The sequence below is a fragment of the Gopherus evgoodei genome, chromosome 2 (genome assembly GCF_007399415.2).
Source record: "Gopherus evgoodei ecotype Sinaloan lineage chromosome 2, rGopEvg1_v1.p, whole genome shotgun sequence".
NCBI classification, from domain to species: Eukaryota; Metazoa; Chordata; order Testudines; family Testudinidae; genus Gopherus; species Gopherus evgoodei.
The window spans coordinates 90,617,307-90,645,214 of record NC_044323.1 but is presented as its reverse complement, the minus strand read 5'-3'; the positions used below and the strand labels follow the sequence as shown (position 1 = coordinate 90,645,214).

At 41.2% G+C, this 27,908-nt stretch overlaps 1 protein-coding gene across 1 annotated transcript in view; it reads left to right on the top strand.

Moving 5' to 3' along the window:
* The window catches only part of TBX20 (T-box transcription factor 20), a 43,329-nt gene extending 18,251 nt beyond the window's left edge, over positions 1 to 25,078 (top strand). The window contains exons 5-8 of the mRNA XM_030549355.1: positions 625 to 783; positions 5,478 to 5,554; positions 19,582 to 19,694; positions 24,738 to 25,078. Of these exons, the coding sequence (XP_030405215.1) occupies positions 625 to 783; positions 5,478 to 5,554; positions 19,582 to 19,694; positions 24,738 to 25,078 (690 nt within the window). The remainder of the gene's footprint in view (positions 1 to 624; positions 784 to 5,477; positions 5,555 to 19,581; positions 19,695 to 24,737) is intronic.
* Positions 25,079 to 27,908: the final 2,830 nt, after the last annotated feature.

Genomic DNA, 27,908 nt, shown 5'->3' with positions numbered 1-27,908 from the left:
AGGAAATATTAATGAAGAAAAATGGCAAAATTTGCAACAAATATTGCTTTTGATGCATTACTCATGGTCCTCCTCTGCTTTTTCATTCCTGTTAGTTTAGCAGTCAGATTTGAGTATATAGGATAAGCTGTGTTAAAAGCCAGGATTGCACCATAAGGACCTCATTTATTTTTCCAAAGGGGCCACAGCCTAGCATCATTTTGTGTGCGCACAACTTAGCAGTTGCCTATTCCTGTGCGCACACTCAGACTTGCACAGGCAGTTAATAACTTCAAACACCCTTGCACATAAGTGGTAGAATGTGAACGTATCAAACCTAGCTCCTGGATGAATGAGAGTTGATTCTTGGAGAGAGTGTGCTCAGGAGTTTTGTACATGCATAAAGGGAGGCCATTTTCTGAAATTTACACTCTAATGGTCTGGTTATCAGAAGTGAGCACTCACTGAAGTCAAAAGAAGCGAGGGCTGCTCAGCACCTCTGATAATCAGCCCTTACATATCTACATTTCCACTGCCATGGTGTAGTCCTGCAACTTTAATGTGCACTGTCTTTTTACGGTCATGTTCTGTTCAATTTGTCTTAATCTTAAACTCAGGACAATCTTTTGTAACTCTTTGCTTTAGATCATTTTGAACTCCATGCACAAGTACCAGCCCAGGGTGCACATCATTAAGAAGAAAGACCACACTGCCTCCTTGCTAAATCTGAAATCTGAAGAGTTCAGGACGTTTATCTTTCCAGAGACAGTTTTTACAGCAGTCACTGCCTACCAGAATCAGTTGGTGAGTGAGATGCTAGATCATTTTTAGAACTCTCATTAACTTGTCTAAAGTTCTCTGTGCTAATAAATTCCCCGTTTTAATTCAGCATAGAAGTCCCTCTCACGTAGGAGAGCTCTCAAGGACTTTTTTCCTCTCTTTGTGCCTGATCCTGCTCGCTTTCCATTCAAGAGTAAGCTGTATATACATGTGTAGTTCTAGTAACCATAGTTGCTGTAACTTGGGGTGTGGGAGGTACTGCAGCACCCCCTGGCTTGAAGTGGTTTCCACTATATCCAGGGTTTACAGTTTGGTTCAATGGCTCTCAGCACCCCCGCTATACAAACTGGTCCAGCGCCCCTGCTAATAATGTCAATGTATTCATAGAACAACAGCAACTTATAGAACAATAAGGATTATTCACGAGTAAAGGTTATAGAAACAAGCCTTTTAGTTATCTTTATTTCTATGTGTATAAAGCTGTGGTCCATTATTCTTTAGCACTTTTCAAATTAACCATTTCAGTTCACCTTGGGGCTGTTCCAACTACCAATGATCCAATGAACTCAGGTTTATAACAATGCAAAAAAAAATTAGTCATGCAGTAATCTTGATGGTACACCAGTAAGAAATTTGTTTAGAAAAGGGCGTTCCATTGACTTTCTGTAGAAATCAGCCAAATTTTAAAAATCCAATTTAAAACTGGAATTTACTTCTGTACAATAGATTGGTGCTTATTGCTGACATTCAGATTATGGCCATTTTTAAATAAAACTTCCCTAAGTACATACAACGAATACTGCAAAATTTCTCAATGGAACATCTTTGGAACCCCTAGAGATTGATGCTGTCATTCTATTTATGACTAATGAAAATGGAACATTTTTTCATTTCTGCCATTTCTTTCCTTGCTATTTTAAGAGGGGTTGATTAAATTTCTGCAGGTTATTAGATAAAAGCTAAATACATTACACTTTCAACAAACTATCTCATATTTTAAGATTTAAAGGGCATCCATTTGTTTAACAGTCAAACCACTGCTACAGAGTTGAATTGTAGGTCAAATTTCATTTTTAAATGCTGTCTAGCGGAAGTTTTTTTGATTGTTTGTGAGACAGTCTCTTTGTCTGTGAGATCGGAAATGGTTGTGAGTCTCATGCGGAATGGGTAGATAGGACAAGTTTCACTCAGGGGATCTCGTATCAAGTCATTAGTATTAGAGAAATGGCAATTTGATTGGCACAATAATAGGTTTAAGTAGGTTTCCCTCAAGATTCCTGGATTCATAGATTCCAAAGTCAGAAGGGACCACTGTGATGATCAATCTTCCCTTCTGTAGAACACAGGCCATAGAACTTCCCCCAGATACTACCTTGAGCAGATCTTTTAGAAAAACATGCAATCTTGGAGAAGCCACCGTGATCCTGAGGAAGTTGTTCCTCTGGTTGACTTGATTTGACCAAACCTACACCATGTCTCAGTGTAAGAACTAGCATTTAAGGAAGGGTCCTGTCCCAAATCGGGATGAAAAATCTAAATCTCAAAAATTTTCATGAGCCTGGTTTGGGTTAATTAAAACATTTTGTTTTGATTTTGACCTTTTAAAAAAAATATGACCTTCCCTAAAATTTCCAAACAAAAAGTAGCTTTGAACTCAATTATGAAACTTTTCATCTCAGAAATGTCAAAACAGGACATTTTGACAAATTTGAACTTTATTGCAAACCTCTTTTGAATTGGGAGATTTTATCGAGATCAACCCTTTTCTATGCACAGTTTCAGTTTAAAAATCAGCAATTTCCAAAGGGAGGAAAAAAGTTTCATCAGCACAGTCCCAATCAGCGAGAGTTATTATAATTTATTTGCATTATGAGAATGCCTAATGGCCCCAACTGGGATTGGGGCCCCATTGTGCTTGAATAACCCATACTAACACACTGTAACTCTTTGTCCTCATAAATACACATAGTCAGCCCCTGCCCCCAAAAGCTTGAACTCTAAATAGACAAGGCAAGGAGTAACAGAGGAAACAACAGCACAGAGAGGTGAAGTGACTTGCTCAAGGTCACACATCAGGTCAGTGACAGAAGGCAAAATCCAGACCATGCTGATGTCAATGGGACTTTTGCCATTGCCATCCATGGAGCCAGGATTTCACCTCAGGTCTTCTGACTGCAGTTTGGTGCATCTACTAGACTAGGCTGCCTATATATTTGTATTCCTAGTTCCCAGACTTGTTGTAGTCAGACCACTACACTCAATGGCGGCTCCAGGCACCAGCACGCCAAGCGCGTGCCTGGGCGGCAAGCCACGGGGGGCGCTTTGCCGGTCATCACGAGGGCAGCAGGCAGGTTGCCTTCGGCGGCTTACCTGCGGAGGGTCTGCTGGTCCCGCGGCTTCGGCGGACCTCCCGCAGGCGTGCCACCAAATCCAAGGGACCGGGGACCTCCCGCAGGCAAGTCGCTGAAGGCAGCCTGCCTGCTGTGCTTGGGGCGGCAAAATACCTAGAGCCACCCCTGACTAGACCACACCTTGCATTTGTATAATGTAGATAGCAACCTGAAAAAAAATCAGTCCTCCTTTGCTTCCCCTAGTTTTCATAAGCCTTCCCTCCCATTCTTCTGACTTTCTGCCTAGAAGAGTGGTCTCTCAGAATGAAGAGTCATATTTGGCTGTAATCTTCTCTGGTTTTAGATGAGTCACCCAGCACTAAAATATCCTTGCTCTGTGAAAGCATGTGAACATTCAGGGAGTTGGAATTGCTTGTTTTAATTTCTGAACTTTCAAGGCCCATTTTTATAAGCAAAATGGTGACCAGTATACCACAGGCCTTTTACGATGGAGGCCAGGATGAAATTGGTGATGATTCTGCAGTGGTGCTAATCTCTGTTTTCATAGGAGATTCTGTGTGCCCTGGACTCTCATCGGCTTCAACTCGAGCTGATGGCACTCATAGCTTTGTGAAAGATGCTCAACATTTCCCAGGATCAGGCTTCAAATCCTTACTTCCAGTAGCTTTTAATTCCACCAGGACAAAGTATATTTGGCAAATCTGAATTTTGTTGCATCCTTCCAAATTTTAAGCACTAAATCAGCCTATTGAAAACAAAAATACAGGTTTGATCAGTTTTATCACAAAACCAGTTGAAACCAACAATGGCAATTTTGGGTAGATGGTACACACAGAATTCTTTACAATGAGTCAGCAGGCAGTACGACAGCGAGGGACAAAATTTACTGGACAGTATAACTCAAATAGTTATACTTGAAGGCAAATCCATCCCTGGGGTAAGCCAAAGAAACTCTGTTGGTTTCTCAGGATGACTGCAGATTTTCCTTTAAAGTCTTGAAGAGCTGGGGATACCTTGGCCAAAAGAGCATCTCTCCTTAACCTGTTCCTACCCCTTACCACACTCTTACACCCATATTTTACATGACTATATAAATATACATGGATTTTCATGAATCATTGTTGGCAGAAAATAGCATCTGCATCTGCCTGCATAACATCATTTTGCTATAAGAGCAATACATATTTAAAGAGCTCCTAGACAAGTTTTAATCACATTAAATGGCAACAAATTCTACTTCTTTTCCCCACAGTTGCTTCCCTATTATCTTCTGTTCTTTGCATTTTCTGTTTTCTCTGTCTTCTCTAACAATGCCTGTAAGGACCATAGGGGTGTTTATGTTCTATACATATACAGGGTCCAATCCTGAGAGGTGTGGAAGACATTCAGCAGCTCTGAGGATTAAGCCAGGAAGGTTGGGGTTCTCAAAGGAAGCTTTCTTGCACATTTCTTTTGAAAATGAGAGGCTGTCACTGTTTAAGCCAGTAGTTGAATTTGAAGAAGGGGAGAGAGTTTTTGGTTGTAAGATGTCCGATCCCTTAAGACAGTAATTGTTTTAGTAAGGTCACTCTTTTAACTCAACCCTTCCAGGTCTGGTTTTAACTGTGACGTTTTCCCCCTTCTCTGTACAAAACAGTGCCAGTGTCTCTGTGTGTGGTTTATTAGGCTCGGCTTGGACCAGTTGTAGTAAAGTCAAAATTGTCGGAGCTGCTTGAGACAATGCTTTAAAATCAGCAGGCCCAGCAGGTTGTGGGACCCTCCCCCCAAAAGTACGAGGCAATGCTAATATGGTGTTTACTGCTTATGTATGACCTGCTTTGTGCTGATGGAGATTGTTTTGGAGACAATAGCGTGAGACTCTGGTAGAATCAAAATATTTCCTTCTTTACTATAGCCACATATGGGACACCTCACAGGCTCCCCGTGCTCCTGTTTAAATCTACTATTCCCCTAATTCCCTCCGTTAACACACACAACCCTTTTGGACCCATGAACTGGCCCTGCCTGAGTCCCCATGACACAGGACTTTGGGACAGATGCCAGAAAGGAAGCCTGATTTATCCTCTCACTTCCATCAGTTTTACACCAGTGTAATTCCATTGACTTCAGTGGAGCGACTCCTTATTTATCCTGGTATGAGAGAAGAATCAAACTTTGAATCCTGAGCTTTGATGCTGATGGTGCCAATTCAGTGGCTTCACAGAAGCTCTCAAATTTGCTCGATCCAGCCCAGAGAGTAGTCATAAAAGAAAGGGGAATGTGGATACACGTAGCTGTAAGGTCATGAGGATGGATTGGTTAACACTTTGTACACTGCAAAACCTTCGTGCCACAGTTATGTTGTGTTGCTCTTTTCTGTGTTTCCAGATAACCAAGCTGAAAATTGACAGCAACCCTTTTGCTAAAGGATTTCGGGACTCTTCCAGACTCACTGATATCGAGAGGTAATGGGGACTTTCTGTTTACTTTCCATGCAGATAAGATAAAGGGAAGAGAGAGTTTGTAGGAAAAAGCATCCTTTCAACTCCTGAGAAGCTGTGCATTTTAACGTTATCTTGTTGCATATAGTAAGTCTCCTCCACCTCCTTTAAAAATACTTATAAACCTTATGAAGACAGAGCTGTTCTGAGCCTTGACAGCTGCTCCAGTTGAGCCTGATCTATTCCTCTCTCTGATGCTGCTTTTTGAAGGGGTCATTTTTATGGCTTCCATTTTTCTTAAGCTGCAGAATGTAAAGTGTCCTTCTTATCATGCCATTCAGTCCTATTGAAGGTGATGAGCTGGGCCTCTGGGAAATGTGATCTATGGTACTGTTGTTTTTTTTTAAAAAAGCCCTTGTATTATCCATTGTTCCCCAAACGGAAAAAGAAAACAAGCGCTTCCCAAAATATACTGTTAAAACTGCATTAACAGTTCTGCCCCTTTGGCTCCTAGCACTTTGTCTGCCTTGCATGTGGCCTGTTTTAAAAGTCCCAGATACGGAAGTCAGCAAGTGCTGCTGTCAGTACAAATCCCTAACCCCTACTTTGATGGCAGAGATACCACTTTTGTTTAATTGCGACAGTACTGCAAGCTTCATTCGGGGGGGAGAATGTGTCTGGAGACTGCTATGAAGTTTGTGTCTTTGAGTTGCCTCTGTCCTCACTGGATACTTAGCCCTGTCATGTGATGAAGGCACTAACCCAGACCCATGTTGGGTGCGAAGGATTAGGAAATAAAGATCAGTTTCTTACCAATGCTCCTTTAGATCATTCCTTTATTAGCTAGAGACATATATAGACTAACATTTTGGCAGAAATGGATCAAATAAAGCCACCAGACTCCTTCAGTCTGGAAGAGGATCTTACTGAGAATGGAAGGAGATGGTTACCGCATTTTCAAAATTTCCTAGAAGCAAGTGATACTGGAAAATTAACTGAGAAAATAAAACCCTCTAGTGTCTACACACCTATGTGCGGCTGTCCCAAAAGCATGATGATCTACAGCAGTGTTTCTCAATGACCGGTCCATGGACCGGCGTCAGTCCCTAAGATCTCCCTGACACAGTTTAGGAAGTCAGCAAGCTGGTCCCTGATATCAAAAAGGTAGAGAAACATTGATCTATAGTTCATCCCTTTGTGACCATGAAGAGGATTGCAAACTGCTATATGAAATCATTACAAAATGTCGGGAATGCTTTGTTCCCAGCAAGAATATTACTTAGGGAAAGGCACATTTTTTTGCGTAAGAAACTGGCTGTCAGGCAAGACCATTGACTATTAGCTTTATTACATAGGTATGTAACATAAGTCATGTAACTTTAAACAGTTAGACAGATGAATCAGAGGCTGAATTACAGGTGGTATAATGGATAATTAGGGCAAAGAACAGTTACTGTGACAAATGGTGCTTGCATAACACAGGAAATATTTGCAGGGCTAGTGAAAACTGCTTCCCAAATGAAAGTCTTAGTAAGCAGTGAAAAAACTGAAGTGCATCTAATTAAAAAAGCATACCATGTCATAAAAACAGCGCACTAAGGCAAACAAATTGAGTGACCAGATTTGTTTGAAAAGTGAAAGTAGGAAGAGAAAAGGACTACCACATGATCTCTTTCCAACACTAAATGTGATCATCTTAAATAGAGAACACAAAAGGACCCAGCAAGAGCATGAGAGAGTAATTCTGAATAGGCAGCCAATAGAAAACACTTAAGCACCTCCAAGCATATAAAGTGGCTGGGACTACAGAAATGAAACTGCTGGCTGTGAATGGAGTTTTCACAAAGGACATCCAAAAATAACAGCACATGGCATGAAGTCAGAGAAGTGAAGCATAATCCACAGTGCCATTTTGATTATTTAGAAGTATGCAAACAGAGCCTGAGACGGCCTATCCTTATCAGGTATGAATGCTGCCATCAAAGATAAGGTATCCAAGTGTAATACCTTGAATACAAGAAATGGAATGTGAAAACCATGAAGCCACAGGAGATTCCTGATTTTCCTTTAGTCCATGGCTGGCTCACATCTATTTTCAATTAAATGGGAAAGATTCCCTCTTATTAGTGGCCTACTGCATTTTAAAAATTACACTGTTACACAACACATCAAGTAGCAAGGTAGTAAAAATGTGACACACAAGAGTGTTGATAAGAGACTGGCTGGGGATTTTTATTTATTCCCTATCCTTAGTCTAATGGATCAGAACTGTAAAGGTTTTTTTCTGTTCATAGACATTAAAATATACAAGCTTGTTAAAATAGGAAATGTAATGTCTATAAGTGTTACTTTTGTAAGCTGCACATCTGCAATCATAGTAGAATATGTTTTTATAATAGCCAATGATAGCACCACCCAAGGCACGGGTAATCTATTTTTTGTCAAGGTCCAACTTTCTTAGTCAATGTATAGTCAATGTCCAGACTCCAGGGAAAATAATAATAAAAAAATACTAAGCAAAATAAAAGATTTTGGGGTCTGTTCAAAAGCACCTGGCGGTCTGGATTTGGCCTGCCTATTGTCTACCCCAGACCTAAGGTGACAGCTAAATAAGGCAGACAGAAAAAAAAATAAAAAGAAATAGGAAAAATAAGATCTAGTGATCCTATGCAATGGATAATAAGGCAGTATAAATATTTTCATATTTGACACTCATTAAAAGTCATGCATTACCATATTTTAGGTAATATATTGAATGATGCAATTTGAGTTTTATCTGGCTATAATAATAAATAGCTTCAACATGACCACCACTTGAAATAAACAATATTGTTATTCTATATCCATGTCCTAGAGAAGAATATGCAAGGCAAATACACATTCATACATCTCTTTCTAGTTGAAAATTTGACTAGATGTTGCAAGTAGATTTTCCATTCAATGCATGGGCTTCCCAAAGCAGATATGCATACAGTGCATGCATGAATAATTTGAAATGTTGCACAGTGATCTTAATTATCTCCAATCTGTGAAGCATCCCATGATGTAAGGGCCAAGAGACCACTCATTCATCATCAGCTGCAAGTTTTCAGGATGACCTAAGTAGTGTGAAATTGGACAAAGCTTTGGATTCGTTTCCAGGTATTTAAGTCTGCTTTTTCCTAAACAGCCTGTGGGGAGGGAAACAAATCAGATCAATTGATCTTTAGAGACCTAAAGAAATTAAATTAGTCTGGAGTCAGTTACTGCACTAAACCATCTTGTAATTGGATTGTTCCTTGTTAGTGATTGAAAACAGCCCCTATCTATAACAATATTGGGAGCTTTTCTTTATAGTAGATCTGAGAGAAAAACACATCTTTTTATGACATGATGACAGAAATTGCACTTTTCTAACCTAATTGAATATGATTTTATAAATATGTGACTTTAACGATTTGAAGTTTCCTGTTCCAGATTTACGATCGCTATGTAGGAAATCCAAACTGAAAATGCCTTTAGGATTGAATCTGTGTGCATTGTACATATTGAAGTGACAACAGTATAAATAAGGACAATGGAGTGTGCAAAATGAAATAGACTTTGAGCGCCTCTAACTATTGGAGTTAGTATACTTGCTTTCATTTCTATTCAAATACCTGAGCATAGTCTTCTTCTCCTGATAGCTTTCCATTCGCAACTTTTATCTATTAAAAATGTGAAGTGGCTGGGGGTATATTTCAAATTTACATTAGGATGTGTGCTTCCTTTGTAATCATTAGAAGTGAAGATAGAGACTCTGTTCTCTTTCCACAAGTTACTTTTTGTGGCAATCTATTTATGCTTTCTGTGGGCAGAATTTACCCAGAGGCACTGTGCCTTCGAAAAGTCACTGACTCACCCACTGAGAGTGGCCTTTTTTATTTATTTTTTTTGTCTTCTGTACATTCACTCTGTTGTAGGTTGGCTCCTACAGCAGGTGCCTTAAAAACATTAAATTTAACAACAATTATCACACTGTGGCATATGATGTACCATGGTGTCCCACATAATATATCAGACACTGTGGTAGGGTCACTGTTGCTGCATGCCAGGGGTGAAAGTAACTTAACAGACTTACCAGTATGCAGGGCGGCCAGGGTCCTAGGCAAGGTGTATGTGGCGGGGGGGATGCTCTCGGTGCCTGGAAGGGGTGGGGCCTTGGGGGGGCCTTGATTCCCCCAGACACCCCTTCAGCACTGCCTAGCTTGTGCTGCCCGGGGCTCTGGCAGCGATTTAAAGGGCCCTGGGCTCCGTCGGCTGATGCGGTAGCAGTAGCAGTGGCTGGGTGTCTCAGGCCCTTTAAATCACCGTCGGAGCCCTGAGCCCTTTCAATCACCACTGGAGCCCCAGGATAGCAGCAGCAGCCTGGAGCCCTGGGACTTCAGCAGCAAATTAAAGGTCCCAGGGCTCTGGCGCAGTAGCAGTAGGGGCGTCGGCGTCCGGGAGCCCCTCCTGTCAGGGGCTTTGGCTGCTGACAGGAGCTCCAGGCCCTTTTAAATCACCGGGCCGTAGGACATCTGCCCCTTTTGCTCCCCCCATCAGCGGCCTTCCCGGTACAGTCAGCTGTGTACTGGCTTTCTTACTGGTATGCCAGACCAGACCAGCTTATTTTCACTTCTGGGGAATGCTGATTTTTTTAAATAACTATCGTTAAGAAGGCCATAAAATAGCTTGAGAATAAGAAAACATTATTGGCAACGTGTATTAAGTGAGCCTTTTTATACTTCTGCTGAACAAGAGCCCCAAGTCTATAGGAACTGTCAAATTGCAAGGTCAGTAGGTTCACTTTTTGCTATGCATCTGAAGGCATCCTTTGGGCTTGTGGTGAAGAATTAGCCTTGGGAATAATATCATGCACACCAGCCAGCAAGAAATTCAATCAGTTTAAAGTATGGGAGTCAACAGAACCACTGAACCATAAACTAATGTTCAGAGTGTGATCGATGGATCATACTCTTATTCTGAACATTTTTTTTTGTTTTAGTGCATGTGAGGAAAGCTCGGGAATGGACTGTTGACTGTATTAAAGATAATTGAGAGGGTGTCGTCACTTGCATACCTCCAATAAACACTCTTAATGCAGAAGTGTGGCCTGAACACCAAAAGAATACTTAGCATCAGAGAGAGAGAGAGAGAGAAAAGTAGATGTGTGGGGAAGCCCCAACTCAACATTTCATATTGGTTTTCTTGGTAATCAGGGTCAACATTTTCCTACATCAGGCAGTTCATGCCTAAAGTACAGAAATATATTGTATAAAGGCATAAACCGAATGTGAAATGTGCTTCAACACTCAAATACGAGCATAGCCCCATCTACATTGCAATCAAACTTTGTGGTTAGTTAGGTGATATCGGTGGTAAACTTGACTGGGGTCGGTACCTTTCTTGCTCTCCAACCCAATGCCGGACCCCTTCCTCTTACCTAACATCTATCAAAAGAGGCCTCTTCCTATCCCCTTTTAGCCCCCTCCAGGGGCCAGAAAGCATGCATGCCCTCTAAACTGGCAGAGAGGCATATGCTGCTTGATAGTGCCACTGGCCCCCATAGGCACCAACTCTGTGGGTGCTATGGGGCTGGAGCACCCGTGGGGGAAAAATGGTGGGTGCTGAGCACTCACTGGCAGCCCCCTTATCAGCTCCCCTTCCCCAGTGCCTCCCACCTGCCTGCAGGCCCCACAGATCAGCACCTCTCCCTCCCTCCCTGCACCTCCCACCCACTGCGATCAGCTGTTTTGCGGCATGCAGGAGGCTCAGGGGGAAGGTGGGAGGAGTGAGAACGCGGCGCGCTTGGAGGAGGGGGTGGAACTGGGCAGGAAGAGGTGGAGTGGGGGCAGGGAGAGGCAGGTGGGGGTGGGGCCTTGGGGGAAGGGGTGGAATGGGGGTAGGGCCTGGGGCAGAGCTGGGGGTCCAGCACCCCACGGCACTTTGGAAAATTGGCACCTTTGCTGGCTCCACCCCCATTTCCAAAGCAATTTACAACTCTGTGCTAATTCTTCTCCAATATGGATCAAAGACTCACCTCCCCTGCTTGTTCCTCCTCTGGAGGAGTTGTCAGGAACCAGCGCTGGGAAGAGACAGGTGTTATCAGAAGCACAGGTTGGGGGCTGAACAAGGGTGCTGGGCATAGGGGAGCCCCCAGTCTAGTTTCTTCCAAGCTTTCCTACCCATCCCTGCCTCTTGGTGGTCAGGAGCCAAGCTTTCTTTCTTTCCAGCCCAGCACGGTCAACAGCCCAGCTGAAACCTTGGAATCTGTCCACTTCCCAATATTGTAAACACCTGGAACCCAGATTAGTCTCCTGTTGGGCCTGATTTGCTGTTGCCCTGCCCCATGTGTAGTCATTTACACCAGTGGAAAGTGGGTGCAAAACAGTAACATTCTGATTTGGTAGCATCTTTTTCACTTTTCCACTCATGGTGCACTGGTGTGAAGGACTACGCAAGGGGCAGAGTAATATAGAATCAAGCACGTCATTTCCACTGCCAAGGAGATTCTCCATGTGGATTTCTCTTATCCTGCATGAGAGGAAGCATTAGTCACCTCCAGGACTGACACTGCTGTCATCCCACTTTCCTGACCTTCAAAAATAGAGCTCTCTGCATCCCTGGGGTTAGATCTGACCCAGTGGAGTAATACCATGGATGAGCGTGACCTCATATGTCATTAGTTTAAGAAACAAATCATGTAAATACCTCTAGTGAAATTTCGTATGAGTTTGCAGTTTGGCAAATCAGGGGAGAGGAATATAAAGGAAACATTTTACTTTTCTGATTTGCTGCATATCACTATTTTCCTTTTTTGGTGAGGTGTGGGCTGGTGTATACGAGGTGGAAGGGGGAAGGGATATTTAATATCCTCATGCTTTCTACTGTTTTTCCATATGGTGGTCTAAATCTTGCTACTTTACCTTATGTAAAGTACAAGGCTTATCACCGGTCTTCCAAAGCTAAAACTAATGGCTGGTATGTGCATTGTGATGATGCCATCATCTCAGGAAGTGTCATTTCTGAGTACACCCTGCCTGTACCCCACTGTTTTCCAAACCCAGGTTTTTCCAAATACCAGCACAGATTTTACTTTGATTTGTCTTCTTTTAAAAGTTGTGACTCTTTGCTTTTTGTGTGTTGTATTTATCCAGTCCTAGCATGTTAGCTTTGATTTTCTGTGGCTAATTTTGGCTCCCTAGCATACCTTGGGCCAGATTCTATTTTCACTTTAACCCATACTACACCATTTAATTAATTGAGCCAAAACCTCAGCTAGTGTCGACTGGCCTAACTCTGCCAAACTGTCAATTTACACCAGATGAGGATTTGGCTTGATGGGTGTAACTAAGAGCTGGATTATGGTCATAAAGCCAGCGTACAATATCAGGGTATCAGCATAATTTGTTTAAAGTGCTGTACATATTGCTGATTGTGTGCTGTGGGTATACAGTAAGCATCATGGCTGAACGATTTCTTAGCAGGGTTTCAGATAATTGTTTGTTATTCACTTCACTCTGTTCCCCCTTCAGTAAAAGGGCACTTGTTCCTCCCCCTGCACCTTTCTTTAAAGGACTCCTTTTCACCACTTGAGTCCTGGACAAATTAGTCATCTTTTCCTTTAAAAAAAAAGTTCTACTACAGTGAGACTTCCAGCAAGTTTATTTTTTTTTCCTTCCAAGCTCATTTATTCTGTCTGTCTTCACATCACCTCACTTCTGATGTCTTCTGTTATCTGGGCTCTCTTCCAAATGTACTAACCGGCAGCTACAAAAAAGGGAAACCTTTGAAATCCAGAGCTAAAGAAGTTATTCAAGCTGTAAACTGATAATTCATACACTCTGTATCCTGTTCGGTATTTTTCTTTGTGTTGCACTGAATGGCCAAGCAAAACACAGTTGTCAGCTTTATTATTTTCCTCCTATTAATCTATTGTACGTTGCATTTTCTTAAAAAAGGAAAGCATCAAAAGACAGTGGGGCATGGATTAGGGTGGGATCCTTATTGTTTTGCTTATCGCCCAGATTGACAGTGAGGGAGCTCCTGTAAAATGGAGAAAACATGGATAGGTTGGTCAGCGTGGCTCATAATGTCTATAGCTATTTTAGGTCTTCCTGACTGACAGCATCTCAAGGAACTACAGGTGCAGAGGGCTCTTCTCTGTCGCCACCTGAAGCAAAAGGTGGTGACATAGTGGAATTTCTCTCTGCACTTTGACTTCGATAGACATCGGACCAGGCCCATAGTGGAATGGCTGGATGAGCAGTATGTAGGAATCCCTGATTTTTGTATGTGTCTAAGATGGTTCCTAACCTGCACCTAGCACTGCCAGGATGGTCCAGTTATGTATTAGCTTTGTCTGTTGCTTTGGGCTAAGGCAAAAAATGTTGTCTAAAGCCTGCTTCATCCAAAGCCTGTTCTCATCCCATGTACACTCGCTCTCTAGCACTGATACCAACTGCAGAAAAAGACACAACTTCAAGTATATGCAAGAATACAGTGGACTTAATGTCCATGGTCCTGACCATACACTGTATTGTGCACAGATAGGCCCCATGGACTTGATGGTGACTCCATGGGAATGGGATGTGCCCATGCATAATACATTGCAGCAGCAAAGCCCAGGTGATCAGAACACACTATACTGTGGGATGTAGTGAGAGCACCACAAACAGCAAATGAGAGATTTGATGAAAAGTCATCAAAGGAATGCCTTTTTTTGCCTACAAGGAAGCATAGCCCCTTTCATCTTGATTGAGGATCTGGCCATAGTGATCCTTGCCTTTATCTCTCCAGAGTGAATTTCTATAATTCACATGGGTTTGCTGATGGAAGGAAACAGATGTTCCAGCTTATGCAAGATATTGCCCTGCTCCTCAGTTGCAAAGAACACTTAAGAGAGCTTTGTATTTTTTACTGGCTCCCAGGTCACTGGCAGTGGCAATTTAAATCCTTGGTCTGAATCTGCTAGTGGATCAGATCCCAGCTACATCAGAGACTGCCTGTCAATTCATGGTCCTGTGAGATAGCTCTGCTGTTCCAGGACAGTGCCGCTAACAAGGCCTAAGATTGTGCCTGTGAAAACTGGAGGTGAACCATTGTCAGTCAAGAGACCTCAGCTTTGGAATGAGTTGCCATAGGAGGTAAGACTGAGCCATCCAACCCACAGGTTAATACAACAGTAGAATTGGTGGCTTAATGTTGCAGCCAAGGTGTAGAAGCTCTGATGATCCTCTGAAAGAAAAAATATTTTCCACCAGCCATCGTTAGGTGTTACTAACCTTGATATGCAGCATGTAATGGGTTCTGCAGTCACCCATGCATCACAGAAATGCTGACCTGTTCACATTATTGGTTTCATGGTTCAAAACCAAAATGGCTTCTTTCTGATGTGGAGAAGAGAGGGACTTTATTCAATATAAATGAAGGTTGATTGACCAGTCTTGTCTCACCATGTGCTTCTGTCACTGTACAGTTCTTTGAAATCCTCGTAATTTCCTTCTCACACTACCATTTATCCTGTTCATTCTGTCTCCTGTCATCAGGATGTCCTCCTGTTCCTTGCTGACCAGCAGCAACTCAGTTTCTTCTTGCCATCAGTTTCCTTCTGCTACACAGTTACTCCCCTGTTCAGACAGCTTCAGCTTCTATCTTCTATGACCTCTTCCTAGTCTTCAGCCCATTCCATACTATTATTGTACAGTTGTATACTTAGCACAATTTGATCATAATATTTTACAGTACCAATGTGTGTATTTCATTCATTTTTACAACAGAACTAAGTTTAAAAGTGGAGCTTGAAGGGTGAAAAAATGTTGAGAGAGCATGAAATTGGCAATAAGATAGCATCTTCACCTCTACTTCTCTTACAGCTCTAAACCCCCCAATATTCCGTTACCTAAATTTACTGGTAAATCAAAGGTGCTGTAGAAATCTAAGTAACTGCATAAAGTAAAAATCAGTTGAGTTAAGCATTAGGCAATAACTTTCTGCAAACTGAAGTCCAAAAGCTTTTCTTGGATTAAACTGAAATTACTTCATTTTTCACAAGATGGTCACCTGATTATAGATCAACTCTGAACATTTTCAAGGAATGCATCTAAAAACACCAACAATCTGATTTTCAGTCTACAGTTTTCATTTATTAAGTATTTTTATTGAACAGAATCATAATATGGCAAATATTGATGTCCCTTTCAGTGATTTATAAAATTATCTGCATATATCTTTTGAGAAATGTTGTGACATGATCAGCCAAGTTATTAATCCCTTTTATTTGCTTAAGACCTTTTGCACACATAAATATAAAACTATAAGTTTTAAATAAATGAGCATTGTTCCCATTAAGCTCATTTCTATGTTTGGGGTGGGGTTTTTTTTGAGTATTTCTCTCCCCTACCCCCAATCTCCATATATATAGATTGTCATGCTATAGGTATCCTAGATAGTGCACTTTTGTCTAATCCAAAATTCCAGGTAATCTGTGTAGGCGGTTCTTGGTTGCAGGTCTTACTCTTTTACTCCACCACACAGACACATTGTGTGACTTAAAATCTAGACCTTTAAAATTAAAAATCATTTTTTTTTGTAATAAAACCACAAACCAGCAATGCAGTCAGACTAGATTATCTTATGTAAGATTTTGAATGTTAAACCTCAGCTGCAGAGAGCAGGGCCTTGTCTGCACTAGAAAGGGTTTGCCATTACAACTCTAACTGCAAATCGTCCTAGTACAGATGCAGCTTACACCAGCAAAAGAGTTCTTTTGTCTGTACTACTCATTCCATTTCCCCAATGAAATAAACAATACCAGCAAAGGAACTTTTTTTTGCTAGTATAACAGTATCTACACTAGGGTTTTTGCTGGTATAAAAATGTCATAAAAAAAAATCACAACCCTAAGCGACATTACAGTACAGGCAAAAAATTTTGTGTAGACCTGGCCCAAGGTTGTAGCTCAGAACTAACACTTTTGTGTCATGAGCTGCTTTTTCTAATCTCAGTTTCCTCATTCTGAATTTTTTCCTGTTTTTAAAATACTTTTTCTTTTCACAATGAATCTGATGATTTGTGGCACAATATCTGCGAAATAACAGTAATAATAATTTTTTTAAAAATCTAATATACTGTGCCCCACTTTCAAACTTTTCACATTCAGGGTTCACTTAAAAGTCAGACCTCTTTTCCCTTTGAAAAAAGACAACCACATAAGATAATACAGTTCTCTGTCTAGCAAAGTGACCCATCTGGAAAGAATTTAGTCTGCAATAATTGTGGGTATTTGATTTAGTTTTAAATTCCCATAGGGAAATTCAAAGGTAAATTTATTGGGCCAAATTTATCTGTAATGTACCTCCATTGAACCTCATAAGGTTACAGATGAATTTGGCCCATTGAACTAGAACTGGAGCCTGCATTGTTTCTGCCGTTTCACAACATTATTACATACCGTACATCAGAGTATATCATTACAAGCAGACATTTACTACTAATAAAGTCAATACAGACATATCACCTGAAAGTGATTTATTTTTTTCAGAGCTTTTAAGGTTAGTTGCTGTATATCTGGCCTTCAAATGTGAAAGTGCGTGCCGCCTGGTATCTACCCCACTTTGCCAGGGCAATCCCAATTCATTATTCTATGCTGGTCTCCTATTCTCCATGTTTATTTATTTATTTCTTGGTAAGTAACATTTTCCAGTCTGTTTGAGAAAGAAAAGACTTAGAGGCATTAAATACATAACATAAACAATGCTGTCTGTCTTTTTCTTTGTAAAATCTTCTTGGAGATAGGCCTGATATGCCCACTGTTTTCAATCACTTAAAAGGCAATAATTCAATTATATCATCCTCTATGTAGGAACTGCCATTGCTTTCAGTCCACTTCCAATCCTGACACAAGTAAATCACTTAGATAAGATCCCCTTTTTATTTTTTTTCCAGAGGACTAGCATAAGTAATGATACCAGCAATAGACCAAGGACAAAATGACTATAATAGCCTTTTTGTAGAAAAGGAAAACATGTGGCACCGTGATTTATTGTGCTATTTGGAAAATGTTTTTCCTTGGAATTTTTGCAACAGCTGAATTGCCATAATAAAATACATGTAGCAAAATTATCAAATGGTAAGGCTGAAAGAAACCTGCGCCAAACGGATGTATTGAAGGTATAAGGGATACCATGCCTCTGGGGTCAGAGGCCTGCAGCTGGCTGGCTAGCTAATGAGCCCTGCCCTCTGTACCTGAGAAAAGAGCTGGACCTTAATGACTGATCCGTATAAAAGAGGGCAACAGGAAATGGAGAAGGGAGACTGTAACACCCATCAGAAGGTTGAGGGGTCAGGGGCTGAGCTCCCAATGAACTACTACTGGAGCTACTGCAGAGAGGAATTGCTCCAGAAATCAAAATGGACTGAAATAAGATTGTGTGAAGTCCTTTATTTCTGAGGTAGGAGCCAGGAATTTTTGTGTTGCTGAAGTTGCTGGTGTGAGAGGCAGAGTTGGGGAAGGGACTACTTGGCCTGCACTGGCTTTGAGGGAGGAGTCTGTGAGGTTTGGATTTGTTTTTGTTAAGAAACCTTAAACTAAAAACATCTACAGTTGCTGGGAAGTGCTTGCTTGGATTCTGTAAGAGAGCTCAGCCAGAATTACCCCAGGGAGTGAGCTGGCTCAGCAAGAGCAATACCTGGTTTGGTAGGAGGAAAGTGCTGTAAGATAGGCCCCAATCCTTTATAGACTGGATTTCCTGGATGAGAACAGGAATATAAAGCCACACTGGACATGTATTTGATTCAGTCTTGGTGTAATGGCTCTGATTTAAATGGAAATATACCAGGGATTAATTTGGTCCTCTCCATAAATTGGCTTACTAATCATGTAGCTATGACTTTCTCCTATTTGTGTGAATTCAGTGCTTGTTCATGGTGCCAGGCTGAGAGGTCTAGGCCTACCAGACCTCTGCTAGTCCACACAATATGTACCACATGAGAAGGAGCACAGCAGATTTCCCGTACTGTATTGTTAATATGCCTACAACCTGACTGTGGGGGACTGTCCTTGTAGGTGAGCTGTGTCCAGAGCTGGCTTTAGGAAGTGCGGGGCCCAATTCGAACAGTTTCGTTGGGGCCCCGGCAAGGATGACTAAAAGAAACCCCAAAACACGTGGGGCTTGTACTCACCGGGCAGTGCTCCGAGTCTTCAGCAGCGGGTCCTTCACTCACTCCAGGTCTTCGGCAGCACTGAAGGACACGCCGTCAAAGTGCCACCGAGGACCCAGAGCGCCGCCAGGGGAGTAAGAATTAAAAAGGCACCTCTAGCCAGGGAAGGGATTCTCACTGGGCTCGAGGCCCTCTTAGGCGCGGGTCCTGATTCAGGGGAATTGGTGGAACAGGCCTAAAGCCGGCCCCGGCTGTGTCCATGCCTATGCCCTGATTTGCTGATAGTCCCTGCAAGAATGGGGGAGTGCCAGTTGTGATGGTAGTATCTGTGAAGTGGACACTTGTTCATTGTGAATTGGATTGTGACCATCACTCCTGACCCAGACCTAGTTTTACTAGCTCAAACATTCACAGAATGTGAATTTTAAGCTTGCATCTTCAAATACTTGCCTAGGCTGGTTTTATATTGACTGTTTGTGAAAACACACACGAGAAACTTGGTAGTAAATTTGCTCTCATTCATTCCAGGACCAGACACAATACAATGTAAGATGTGGCCAACAATGAGTAAACAATATTGATTGCAGTTGGGATTTTTAACACAAGCCACAGAATAACTGCAATGCATGAAACATCTTGTTTTAATGATTTTGAGAATTTGAGAAAATATGATCTGTTGGTGCACACTTCATGAGCAGAGACAATCTGTTCATCATTTTCCCCTCCTAATTTAATTATTCATTCAGCTATAGTGTCTGAGCTGATGTCATCCATATGCATCAGACACATCTGGCTTAGTTACAGCATGCAATGGGTTACGGGGTTTATATGCTAAAAGAGGAGGTAATGCTCAGGATGCTACTGATGCACAATATTTCTTTCTTCCATAGAGAGAGTGTGGAGAGCCTTATTCAAAAGCACTCCTATGCACGCTCCCCCATCAGAACCTATGGAGGAGAAGATGATGTTCTGGGAGATGAGAGCCAGGCAACACAAAGCAGAGGTAGGAAAATACATTGAAGAGCACACACTAAGGGCTAAGTTCTCCACTGCATCTCAACTCTTCGCAGTGCCGGGGGGGGGGGGCACAACCACTGCTGCCCAGCTCTGCAGAGTTGCTTTAACTTATGCCACAGAGATAAGGCCCAAAATCGATCCTACACCAGTGGAGTTTAGCCCCCAGCTGTATTTGGCATGCTTTGTAAGCTGGTGGTGAGTTAGGAGGTGGTTGGTGCAGGACAGAGCTGTTCTGCTTTCACCACTTGATGCCAGTGAACGTTCCTTTACCCAAGAAAAACTCTCTGCTGGCCATCTCTAGCCAGAATATGGCTATGCTGCATTGCCTGAGCAGTGCCAAGGAACATGCAGGCTGGAAAATTGGCCTTGAACTTGTAACAACCTGGCTGACTAAAGCCCCAATCTTTCCTGTCATTTCACTCCCAAATGACTTAGTTTTGCTTGTTTTACCAATTGCAAAACCAATTGCTACCCTGAGTTGCCTTCCAAATGGATGCTTGCTGGACAAGTTACATGTGCAGTCACTATGCTAGTTAAAATAGACCTGTAGTGCTATGGGTATCCCTTACTGTCCTTAATGTGTTATTCCCTGCCTGGTGACTTCATGACCTGCTTCATCTGCAAACTATTTCAGGATCTCCAAAAGTTTATTTTGGGTTTAATTCTTGCAACAGGCAATGGTCTGCAAGGGTCCTCTCCTCATTTGTTTGATCATTCTGTTTAGGCAGTCTTGTGGGGAGGGATAGCTCAGTGGTTTGGCCTGTTAAACCCAGAGTTGTGAGTTCAATCCTTGAGGCGGGCATTTAGGGCAAAAATAAATCTGTCTGGGACAGTACTTGGTCCTGCTGAGAAGGCAGGGGACTGGACAGGACTCAATGACCTTTCAGGGTCCCTTCCAGTTCTATGAGATAGGTATATCCCATATAATACAACAATCAAATCTGAAAATATGATCACACAGGCTAGTAGTTTATGCTAGTGTCTCTGAGAATCCCAGAGAAGCTGTCACTGTTTCTAGAACACAAAATGTCAAGTTCAAAGTAACATGAAGTCTGGTTACTAAAGCTATTAACAAAGAGGAGATATGTATCTGTACACAAAACATAACCCTCTACAGTTAAAAATGTACTGTATGTGTACCTATGGGTGCATATATACATAGAATCATAGAATATCAGGGTTGGAAGGGACCTCAGGAGGTCATCTAGTCCAACCCTCTGCTCAAAGCAGGACCAATTCCCAACTAAATCATCCCAGCCAGGGCTTTGTCAAGCCTGATCTTAAAAACCTCTAAGGAAGGAGATTCCACCACCTCCCTAGGTAACCCATGCCAGTGCTCCACCCTCCTAGTGAAAAAGTTTTTCCTAATCTCCAACCTACACATACACACAAACTCATACATGACACAGCTCAGGGTTACTACTAGAGATAGGGCCAAGTGTAAAATTCAGATTCTAATCCAGGTTTGGATACACACAACTCAGAGATATTCAGATTCAGGGTTTATACAAGATTTTGTTTTGGTCTATAGTGCAGAGAAGCTATCTTTGCAGTTTGGGTCTAGATCCAAATATCCCCCATGTTCAGGGATGTTCGGATTTGGTTTAGAATTTGGTTCAAGACCACCTCTGTTTTGGATTTGACATAACTTTAATTCTAGAGCAATTCACTTTTACTGGACTGGTTTTCCTATCTAGTTATACAGGGGAAGCATTTATCATGAATAATTTATGCAATGAATTTTGCTGTTTTTCTGCTTTGAGGATTTGTCCGTGATCAGACTGATCTTTATTTATTTATTTATTTATTTTCAAATGTGTGAGCGGTTGTGACCCCCAGGGTTCAGTCTGGGAGCTGTTGGAACTGCTGTGCCCCCTAACAATTCAGCTGGCCTGGCCTCTCTCACACTGCTTTGCTGGTGACTCAGCTACTCTCTCCAGGTCCTGTCACCACCCAACATGACAGCAAGTGGTGCCACACCCAGCTGATTTACCTCAGTGCTTTACCTAAGCCTCTTATGGACAAACATGAGGCCCCCAGCCTTGCATCCCTACTAGAGTATAAACCCAGAATTATACCATCTTGCATTGGACAGGGATCTGTACAATGCAAGCTCATTAATTAATTCAGTCCCCCTTCCTGATGTGGGGAAGATATACAAATAGCCTTTGTTTACAGAGCTAGGATTCCCAAACACTTCACTCAAAAATTCACTGGTTAAGATAAAACATAAAACAAGTTTATTAACTACAGAAAGATTTTAAGTGATTAGAAGTAGTAATAAACAGATAAAAGCAGATTACCTAGCAAATAAACAAAAACACAAACTGAGCCCAATATACTAGATAGATTTGAATTAGCAATATCTCACCTTGACTGAGGATACAAGCAGTCCACCAAGTTTCCATATACAGACTAGAAATCTCTTTAGCCTGAGACCAGCACTTCTCCCCTGTTCAGTCTTTTTTTCCTCAGGTTTTCCAGGTTTTCCTCTTGTGTGTGGAGTGAGGTCCAGTCATGTCACTTCCTCCTTTATATTTTCTTCCAGCTTCCTGGGAAGCTCTTTTGCTGTGACTTGGGTCAAACATTTCCCATTGCGTAGTGCTATCTCTGAGAGGTTTCTGTTGTACACAGTTCCTAGGGTAATCCTTGTGCTTGTGTGCATTTCCTCAATAAGCCTTGAACATTGTTTGGCCTTTTTACTGTTGTACCTGAAAGGCTGCTTGTGGGCATTCTCAGCTTCACAACATGTTTCAGTAGCACATACATAGCCAAGCTTCATAACTCCACATACAATGATAGCACATACCATTCAACAGGATATTAAATGTTTAACAGAACAAGACTTCTAGAATGATACCTCACAAGGCATGCTTTGTACAAAACATATCATAATTGTATGACAGTGGTGAGTATGGGGTGCAGAGTGTCACAAAACGTATTTGTCGTTTGACGTTCTTCAAAAATTGTTTGCCTACATGTTGCTCATGAGCTGTTTGTTCTGAATAGTCAGAATTTGACATTCAAACTGTTTTTTTCTTTGTCATATAGGCGTTTTCATATTATTTCTCTTTCATGACTGGCTAAGCATATCTCTTCCAGTCAGATTTCTGAAGCAAATGCCACCTATTGTAAATATAAATTCTTTCCCCATGAATATTCTGCAATATTGGCTTAAGATTGTGCATTGCCAAACATTCTTGCCAGTGAACTTATTTCCTAAAATGGGTGAAATTCTGGCATCATTAAAGCCAATGTGAGTCTCAGCACTGATTTCAAAAGGACGGGATTTGGACAAAAAAGCAAACACAAAAAGGACATGAACAAAGAAATAATAATAAAAACTAATATTTTTGCAGTGTTTATGCAGCTCTAAAACCCAGACAGGTGACACTCAGATGTGTATGAATAACAGTGACTGAGTGCACAGTTTGCATCAAACTTGGAGAATGATTGACTTTCAAAAGTGAAAAACCTCTTCTGTAGTTGTAGTCCTCGTCTGCATGACATTGTTAGAGAGGCATATCTATGTCTTTGTAGCTATCCTTCTATAGTGTCTGTAGTGTAGACATGGCCTTAGTGTAATTATCAAAGCAAATTATCCACAGGCATGCCAAAAAGATTGCTGTCAAGTGGGCTAATTAAAACATTTTTTTAATATGTAATTTAAACAAGTTTGTCTTTTTTCTAATTCTGAAATCCTCAAAGGAGAGGAATAGCAAAGAAATGCTATAGGGTGTGAGGTTTCAGAAAACAGCAGTTTTTGGAAGTTAACAAATAAACCCTGATTAGGTTAGAAAATTCTGCCTTAGAGCACATTTTTGTGCATCCAATGCACAATATATCCAATATTCCAATATATTTGGAGAGATTTCAGTAGCCAGGCACTGTTGATCCTACCACTTATGGTTACTATCTGACCACTAGAGCTCGCTGAAAACTGATTAAAAAAATAGGATCTTTTTGCAAATGTTTTCTTTTCTTTCCTGACCCCAAACACCGCCCCCCAAATTTTGAGAAAATTTCACTGGAAAAAAATCCTTTTTAAAATCAATTTTTGATTAAATTTTTATCAAACTCAAATTTTGGAAAATTTTAACCAGCCCTGGTGACCAGCTGATATAACATGTTAGGAGCATGTTTCTTAACACAGTGCTGCACTGAAATGAGACTTTACCTCTGCTAGCCAGATGTTTCCATTTTTGGCACCAGTATTAACAGTGGATGTCATTCTGATATCCATCTACAGACTGACAAACTGCAGAATAAAATTCTATTTTAAAGTGGTGTATTCCTTGAGGTGCTATGTAAAATAAATGAGCAATGCTGATTTTGCTCTCCAAACAACTTCAACCAGTTTCTTAAAATGAAACCTAAGGTATAGGTATAAAAGGGAGCAATCCTGGAATAATCTAAAAAGTTAAGGAATTCTTTTAGAGTATTTAATTTCCAATGGCATCCTCTCAACATAAGAATGGCCATACTGAGTCAGATCAGTGGTCCGTCCAGTCTAATATTCTGTCTTGTGACAGCAGCCAATGCCAGGTGCTTCAAAGTGAATGAACAGAACAGGGCAATTATCAAAGGATCCATCCCCTGTGGGCCAGTCTTAATATCTAGCAGTCAGAGCCTGAGGGACACCCAGAGCTGCATCCCTGCCCATTTTGGCTTATAGCCATTGATGGACCTATCCGCCATAAGTGCCTGAGCTAAAGATGCTGGGGGTGTTACTGCACCCTCTGGCTTGAAGTGGTTTCCATCATATGCAGGGTTTACAGTTTGGTTCAATGGCTCTTAGCACCCCCCTATAAAAATTGTTCCAGCGCCCCTGCTATCTTCCATGAACTTCTCTAATTATTTTTTTAACCCAGTTATAGTTTTGGCCTTCACAACATCCCCTGGCAATGAAGTGCACAGTCAATCTGTGGAATGTCTTCCATATCAACTTTGCTGTGAAAGATTCCCTTTCCTTTTATATCTTTTTGCTATTTTAGCTATCTTAGGCTTCAGCCATTTATTTTCTTTGCAGGATCAGCTTTTACAACATCCGATAACTTATCCCTCAGCTCCTGGGTATCCTCTTCAACCAGTTTTCCTGGATTTCAGCACCCACAGTCCTTGACTGCCCTTGGTACCAGCACTGCATCCATAGCTACACCCATACCTCATCCAATCCAAGGATCTCTGCCTCCATACAGCCGCCTGGGAATGCCTCTTACACCTTCTGCCATAGCCAGCTCAATGCAAGGTAGTGGCCCAACATTCCCATCATTCCACATGCCCAGATACCACCATTACTTTCAGCAGGGGCCTTATGCAGCTATTCAAGGACTGCGTCATTCCTCTACAGTGATGACACCATTTGTATGACTGACATAAAACAAGGGAAATCGAGATTTTTAAATGTGCAAATTTGGTATGAAAATACAGGGGACCTCCCCAAAAATCTTATGGAGAAAGAGCTGAACTATAACAGACTGGCTAACATAATGCATTACGGATACAGATTCCTCCATCAAGGGGTCACAGCAAGAGAGAGTGAAGCTTGGAGTTGCAAAAGGATCTATGTGCTACAGCCAAATGGATCACAAAGTTCACAGGACTTTTAGCGAAGTGCTGGTTGATCCAAAGGCACATTATGCCTAGCCAAGTAAGAAGATGTGTTTATGCAGCAATGTACAAATTAATTGTATATAGTTTTTTTTCCACGTACTAAAAGAATCCTGAAAGAGGCAATACTCTTACTTGACTCCATCCTTCCTTCTGAATGAGAGCCAATATCGAAAGATTTATTGCTATAGCTTTGAGCATGTTTAGGCTATCTCAGCATTAGTTTGCTGGGAGAAAAGGAGGGGGAAAGATTGTCCTTCTTTTAAAGACTGGCTTATCTTCAATAAGAACAGGTTCTTAGTTCCTAAGAGGAAATACCAAGAAAATATGATCACAAAACAAGCCTTGAATTCTTTATTTTCTTTGAGTTCACAAAGTTATCAGTTCAGAAAAAAAAAGACTGTTTGAGAACTATATAAAAATGTTATATTCTGTGCTTTGTCTAAAAATGAGCTCCTCACATATCCCAGAAGGGGGCAATTTAAGCATCTGTCAGGAATGATGGAAGGAAATATTTATTCTGAAGGATCTGATACTTTTAATCTGAAAATGAAAGATCTCAAATCTTCACCCTGAATCATTTATCTGCCACTGATACTAAAGGACCCCTCTCTCCAGATGTGCACTTGTATGAGATAAAGGAACAGAGCCAAATTATTTTACTATAAAGGTCTGCCCATCCAACTTGCAAATGTCAGTGGATCCTGGTGCATGACCAGTGCATAAGAATTTACTAGCTTCTCCTCTGATTTTCATGTGATGGATAATGTTGCCAGCTATGCTGTCCTGCCAGGCAGACCAGAGCAAAATTCTGTGCTTGTATATGTCCCAGTTTGATCAGTGGAATGGTCTGGGATATAAATCAGCATGTAATTTGGCTCACAATATTTTACTCATATCTATCTTTTAATGGGTTTCTAATTAAACATGGTTTTGTAAACAATAGGTCTGATTCTGGCTTCAATCCAGATTTTCTAGTTATTTTTTGTCTGTAATATAATAATGTAATTAGAATAATGGGTCAGATTTGCTCCTCTGCAGAGATCCAACTTGAGGCCTGTGCACCACTGAAGTCTTAAGAGGTGTTGATGCCTTGTGCTGGCTCTCTGTACGGGGTGAATTTCAACATCTGTGAAGAATAAACAACGTTCAGATGAAAGAGCAGGATCCAATCAGCTCAGCCAATGTATAGTTTCTGTATATAGGTAAGAAATACCATGTGCTTATTGACCCCAGTTCTTACACCCTAGTCATGAGTTCTGTAAAGAGAACTTACAAGGGGCTGTAACGGCTGATCAGAAGTAAGGCTTAGAGTGGATGGCCAGTCTTCATCGCATTATTCTGTTCTATACCTGACCAATGTGTGTCACAACACTATATGCAGTAGAGATCACAGCTTTTTATGTTATATGCCACACATCTGGGTGAATGGAAAGGCATGTCACATGACAGTCTTTTGGCTGTAGCCCACTGACTTGCCTTTTGCTGTCCTGCCACAAAATGCTGTAACACCATCTCACATTTTGCCTAATTCTTACCCTATGTTCCGTTGCAGCTGATTAAAACAAAGGATATTTGTCTCACAGATGAGACCTGTACTGATAAATCAAGAATAGTTGGTTGCCAATTTTCCCCTTGAACAAATAGGTACCATTACCTCAGTAATTGCTGTATTATTTTGCCTTCACCCAACTTTGCATAGGGAATGCTGCAAAAACTGGTGTAAAATTATCTGAGGCCACTGAGTTTTTGTTCTGTGTTTTTTTTGAATGGGTGAACGTGGTATTCCATTAATGATTTCTGGACTTAGAGGTCCTCTGAGGAATGTCAGAAATCAGTATACTGGGCCAAGCCTTCTGTCTGCTTGCATGGGTGTAAAAATATATTGTATTTGACTAGCTGTACCTATATACTGGAGTTTGCACTTGGCTGTCAGACATAGCCGCAAGGTATTTGTATTGAAGTCCCACTTTTGGCTAATCATGCCCTGTTTTGATATGAAGAACCCTACTTTTGGGGAAATCTGAGAATATTGGTGAAACAGATACATATGCTGCAAAAGTTACAGTTAACCCTTCAAATATATAGATAATGCCAAATTTAAAAAAATATTTTCAGTGCAGATTTGGTGGGACAATTGACAGTTTTCCCTCCCCTTTCAATTGTTTGGCTTACATAGCATAAATGTGTTATTCATTTTTAACCAGGTGCTAATCCTATGCTAGCTAATGGCAAAATCCGTGAGGAAAATTGTGACCTCGTATACATCCTGTGCAACTTCAGTAACTTTTCTGGTGTTGCATGCAGTGTTACTGTGTGAAGAATTCAGCCCAGTTGCTTTAAAATTCTTTTGTATGTGCACGTACCAGAAAATGCTCAAGCGAGTACAGTGGCTCTCTGTTTCAATTGACTCAAGAAGTAAATTTGAAACAGGTAGGCTGTTCCTCTATAAAGCGAAGTCTAAGCAATAAATTCTTTGACCTCTTTAGCCACTTTCCTGAGTCCATCCTAAGAGTGCCAGTATTCTCCGTGTGAAATTTCTGCTATGATGCTAATGGAGTATGAAAAAGTTTCAAAGAAAGTTCTATTT